The sequence below is a fragment of the Lactuca virosa genome, chromosome 3, assembly GCF_052849685.1.
Source record: "Lactuca virosa cultivar CGN04683 chromosome 3, Lactuca_virosa_CGN04683_v6, whole genome shotgun sequence".
In the NCBI taxonomy this organism is placed as follows: domain Eukaryota; kingdom Viridiplantae; phylum Streptophyta; class Magnoliopsida; order Asterales; family Asteraceae; genus Lactuca; species Lactuca virosa.
Window position 1 is genome coordinate 141,785,483 of NC_136428.1, and position 5,546 is coordinate 141,791,028.

General features: G+C 34.5%; 1 protein-coding gene across 1 annotated transcript; it reads right to left on the bottom strand.

The window, feature by feature from the left end:
• Nucleotides 1–342: 342 nt before the first annotated feature.
• On the bottom strand, nucleotides 343–2,972 carry RVE1 (Homeodomain-like superfamily protein). The gene is made up of 5 exons (XM_079085675.1): nucleotides 2,498–2,972; nucleotides 1,737–1,926; nucleotides 1,577–1,638; nucleotides 1,162–1,458; nucleotides 343–1,074 (listed from the first exon to the last, which is right to left on the bottom strand). The coding sequence occupies exons 1-5, from the start codon at nucleotides 2,519–2,521 to the stop codon at nucleotides 565–567; spliced, it is 1,083 nt and encodes a 360-aa protein (XP_078941801.1). The 5' UTR covers nucleotides 2,522–2,972; the 3' UTR covers nucleotides 343–564.
• Between the last annotated feature and the right edge of the window lie 2,574 nt (nucleotides 2,973–5,546).

Sequence of the window (5,546 nt, forward strand, 5' to 3'; positions counted from 1 at the left end):
GTACTTAATGGTGATTTTGAACATATTGTGTTTCTTGAAAATGTTTATATAGTCAAGAAGGTATGTCTTTATCCTAATCAATTGTGGCGAAGAGGATAAACAACTCGTTCTAAATAAAGGTTACATCAAACATCAAACATGAAACAATTTAACTGCCATTAAAATTGGTATCCATTGATCAATCTTAAGACACATCGAACAATTTAACTGTCTATTGACTTTCATATCCATTAAAAGTCAATATAATTTAGTTTAAACTATGCATTACGATGCTTTAGACATTATTTACCAAAAGTGAACACAATAAAAAATAGCATAAAACCCAAGCTAAACAACTACAACTACAAACACAAGTCAGTTACAAATTCATTTAATTACCAAAAATTAACAAGAACCCATAAACCAAAAAAAGGTGCATTTCTCCTTCCCTTTATACATTTCTCATCTCAAACAACCCCTGTGCACCATCCACGTTAACTTATCCCAAACAAAGAGATATCATTTCATCTCATTTGAAAAAAAACCCGACCCATTAACCCATTAACCCAATAATAGCCCAAAAGACTACAAGCAAAGTCTTATTCTCTGTTCTTCCCTCTCTTCAACACATCGTTTATATGGTACAAACCCTTTCATACACGTGTCCTTTTTCTTGCTATGTTGCTTTGTGAAAGCCGATCTTTCACTTCCAATCAACAAAAAAGGCTTTTTCTTCTTCTTTTCGTTCTCATAATCATCCTCTTCTTCATCTTTCCCTCCAACACTTTCGCTATCACTACAACCCTCCATGTTGACCGGATTACACAGTTGTTGACCTAAAGGGTAGGAGGACACGTGTCCATACACACCCCACCAAGGCGTAACAGAAGGTGAAGATCTCACAACTGTCGACTCCATATTCTCATCAAGAAATTGCATGTAGTAAACAGGGGCCCCACATGGTAAAGAATTAATCGGCATTGTTGTGTTCTTTTCCTCATTTTGATTCGAATCTGTAATCACAACTGTCTTCCCAAAAAGCTTCAAACTTTGAGTCGACCCGAAATCTTTTTCTTCACTACATGACTCCATTTTCTATAATTACCAAAAAAACAACAATTAGACATCGGTTTTAATACAATTTTATCAAGATTTGAACAAAAGATGAAAATAATTTCATACCATTGGTGGAGAAGATTCATTTTCTTCAGGTGAAGATTCGGTATTTGGAGAACCCGAATCACCCAACCCAAATAAATTCGACCCGCCCGCTGACAAAACCGAAGTTGGAGACTGATTTTCCTGATCCGACCCGGATGAATTTGGGGATGTTGACCGGGCATGTTGACCATGCCCACCCGTTTTAATTGGGGCAGAAAGCTTACGAGGGTATGGATGCATCGGCTTCCTTTTTGGACGAGGTGGAGGGATTTCAATCGGTTTGACTTCACTCACATCACCGGTTGACTCACGAACAACCTAATTTTCAATAAAAAAAATTATTAGATAACTAAAATAATTCATTATAATCATTAAAATTATCATGTACAAGTATCGAGAATGAAGAATGTAATAGTCGTTTGTATAAAGTATAAACCTTAGAGAAAAATTTTTGGGCATGGCTTCTAATTTGAACTGCAGTTTTGGTGCCCACATGTTCTGCAAATGGGAAGTGTTTGATGAATTTAGTTTTTCAATTCGCAAATTTATTTAAACTATAAGATTTAAAATCAGTGGAAATTTAATGTTGAAATTACCTTCAATTCGTCTCCAAGCACGTCCGTATAGCTTTAAAGCTTCTAGAAACTTTTTGTGTTCTTCTTCAGTCCATCTTTCTCTTTGTTTTGTGATTGTGTAGGGTTTTCTGACCTTAGGAGCGTAGTCATCTTGTGATGTGAATTGGTCGTTTTTATTGGTGTTTGAGTCGGAGCCTTCTTCACTTCGATCCTACATTAATCAAGAAACAAGAAATTAAGATAAAGAAATTGGGATAAATGAGTTTAAATCGAGTTTTTTTATCCCCCTTTTTCTTACTTATCTTTCATTTACATTTAGTAACCCCAAATATCCAAAATCAGTAAAAGTCTAACGAATGATTTGTCACTATCTTGAGTTGATTCATGCTATAAATCAATAACCCACAACATAAACAATGTTTGATTAGTATACAGATTTGGTCTCTTAATTGAGTTAATAAGTTGCTAATCCTAGAATTATCAAATTAAAATCCATGAACTCGTAATATAATTTGAAGCAATTGTCTAATGTCTACCAGTAATCAAGATTCAAGTCAATCGAATCTCATTAAAAATTTGCTTTTTGGGGGGATATATTATTACTTATATAAATAATCCATAGAACATAATCAACATCATACATACAAAACCCTCTGTTTTTATAGGTGGGATTGAATCAATAGCAAAAATAAAAAAACTAAATTAAAAGACTAAATCCAATGAATAAATACAAAATTAAACTGTAAATTAAGGATTTAGGAAGATTGGGGACTTATACATACCTCAGCCATGCTTTCACACACCATCGTAAATTCTTCAAATTCTTCGAAGTTTTCTCCACAGTTTCCTTTACCGACGCCTCAATCAAATGAATATACACGAAAAATCACAGACCCATTTCCGGATCTAAACGATTCATCAAAGAAATCAAACTCCTCAATCGAATACAACCCAACCCGACCCGAGACGACCAACCCACGAAGAAACCCACCGGACCCAGATTGAAACCCAACAAATAACCACAAAAGATCCGAACTTCCGTCGGAAACACCAATCGGTTCCAAGAAACAAAACAATCAAAGCCGCAAAAGAGAAATTAGGGCTCTGAAAAAGACTTCCCGAGAAGAAAAAACGGTTTCCGATGACCGGAGACGGCTGGTTTTCTCCCAACGATCTCCAAAAGGAACAATCGGAAAGCTCAAAAAAAGATTTTGAAGAAATTTAGAGAGAGATTGAGAGATGAACAGAGGAGTGTGGTTTGTGATGAACTCAAAGATATGAAGGGGAGTAGTTTTGTATTCGGAGGAAAAAGGTAGAAAGCGAAGAAGAGGGTGACACGTCAGATATTAATTTTCTGTCTTTTTTATTTTCTTTTTGTAGAACGATCCAGAAATTGGTGGAGTTTTGTGGCTAGCGTTCAATGAGGGACCTTAACACGTGGCTGTCGTCTGTCACTCACCGAAACGACACCGTTTTTCCTGGTCAAGTTTTTCTCTCACACAAATGCGGAAAAAGCGTAAAAAACCTAACGGAATATTGAGTTACTGATTTTAATGCATGTTGTACAAGTTTTTAGGCATAGACATTTTTGGATTTTGTATTTATTAAATGTTTTTATGTTTTTTTGATAAAATTGTAATTACAAGAAAAAAGGTGGCGCGTGTAGGTGGAGATAAGAAGTGAGCTATAGTCGGGAAATGGTGTGGGTTTACGTGTCAAGATTCTTGTGGTGTGTATGAATTTTTGCAAAGATCTAAAAAATATTTGCTTTTTGGATATTTTATTTGTTTTTTTAAAATGTAAAATAGGAAAAAAAATTGTTTATTATTATTTTTTAAATTATCATTAGGTTATTTTCTTATGAAGGTTATATTACGTAAGGTTTTTATTAAAGAATATGTTAAAAAATTTAAAGATATAGAATTAAGTTAAATAAGTCAATGTTATATTTTTAGTTGTAAGATAATAAAGCATTAAACTAAATATAAGAAGAGTGTTAATTAAAAAGATAAGAAATATGTCAACCAATTAATATTTTGATATATACAAGAAACAGATTATATCAAAAATATGAACATAGAAAATAAAATAATACTAAATATTGGAAGATAATAATAAAGAAAAGTCCACTTGTATTTTCTGGTTTTCTTGTGACAGGAGATTTTTTATTTTATTTTTTTAATTGGAAAGCACTTCATGTGCTTTTCTTAATGGAGAACTGTATTTGTTTTTATTAGATTCTGAAAAATTTAACATATTTAATGCTATATAAATATATTATCTTGTTTGTTTATTAAAATAGAGTGTGTTGTTTAATGTGAACTTTTTTAAATAGTTAAATAATTATTAAGTATCAAATACTACTTATACAAAGAAAATGGTTTATGGATAATAGTTTGTATGTTCTTGTTGAACTATTGTGTTTTACAAAGTTAAAAAATCTTTAAAAAAAACTTAATATTTTATCTAAATTTATGAAAAAATCACAAATCAAGAGGATGTTTGGTTCACTCGATTGGAATGAAATTTAGAGTAAAAGAAGTCTAATTACACTACATTTTGTGTTTATTTCAACTATTGAATTGAAATCATAAATGAAAATAAATAGAATAAAACATTTTCCTTCAAAGATGACCAAATTAATTTCCTATTATGAATTATAGTGACATTTTACCATATTACACTTGTATTATTTCACAGCATAACATCTACCACCATCACACACCACCGCCACAAACACCACCTTCACCACCGCCACCACCACCAACACTACCACCGCCACCACCAGCACCTATTGTCACCACCACCGCCGTCACCCACCAATGCCGCCATCACAACCACAACCAACGTCGTCGTTACCACCACCACCTACCATCGCTGTTGTCACCACCACCGTCGCCGCCACCTACTACTGCCACTTCCACAACCATCACCACCACCATCGCTATCGCTACTACCACCACCTATTGCCACAGCCACCGCCACTACCACCACCCACCACCAACAACAACACTTACCCCGCTACCGTCACCGCGACCACCAAGCACCTACCGCAACCAAAACCGCAACCGCAACTGCCACCATCTACCACCTCTACCACCACCGTCACCACCATTTTTCACCACCATCACCAACCACTGCCACCACCACCTACCACCGCTACCGTAACCGCCACCACATATCGTCATCGTCACCGTTACATTCCACCACTGTCACCACCATCCACCATCACCACCCACCTCTCATCACCGCCACCACCACTACCATCACCACCACCACCACCTACCACCACCACCATCACCTACCACCACCACCGACATGAATGCTCAATTAATAAAATGAAAATTTACTATTTATATAGTTTATATAATATATCTTTACATTTAAGATATGAAACAAAGTAAAATTAAGCAAAACATACAAAATGTCAATTTTATCATTTTACATAGATTTCAATTCTATTTCCTACCAACTAAACAGAATATGTAACTAATTTCAATTTTATTTCCTGCTAACCAAACAGTATATGAAATTGGATTTAAATTCCTGACAGGTTCCTTTTCCAACTCTAATTCTAGATCCTTTAAAAACATTATGCGAACCAAACATCACTTAAAATTCGTTAACGAAAAAACATGAATTATCAGTAAAAATGACGATTTGGCCCTTTTTACCCAGTTTACCAATTTCGTTGATGAACTGTATCCATTAAAGTCTCATTATTTTACCCTAATTTACGAATAAGTCTCAAACTAAAATTAAGTGATGATTTGACATTTTCTCCATCTAACATATATTTTATCGGTTTAATTGTTGACCTGGTCGCCTAGT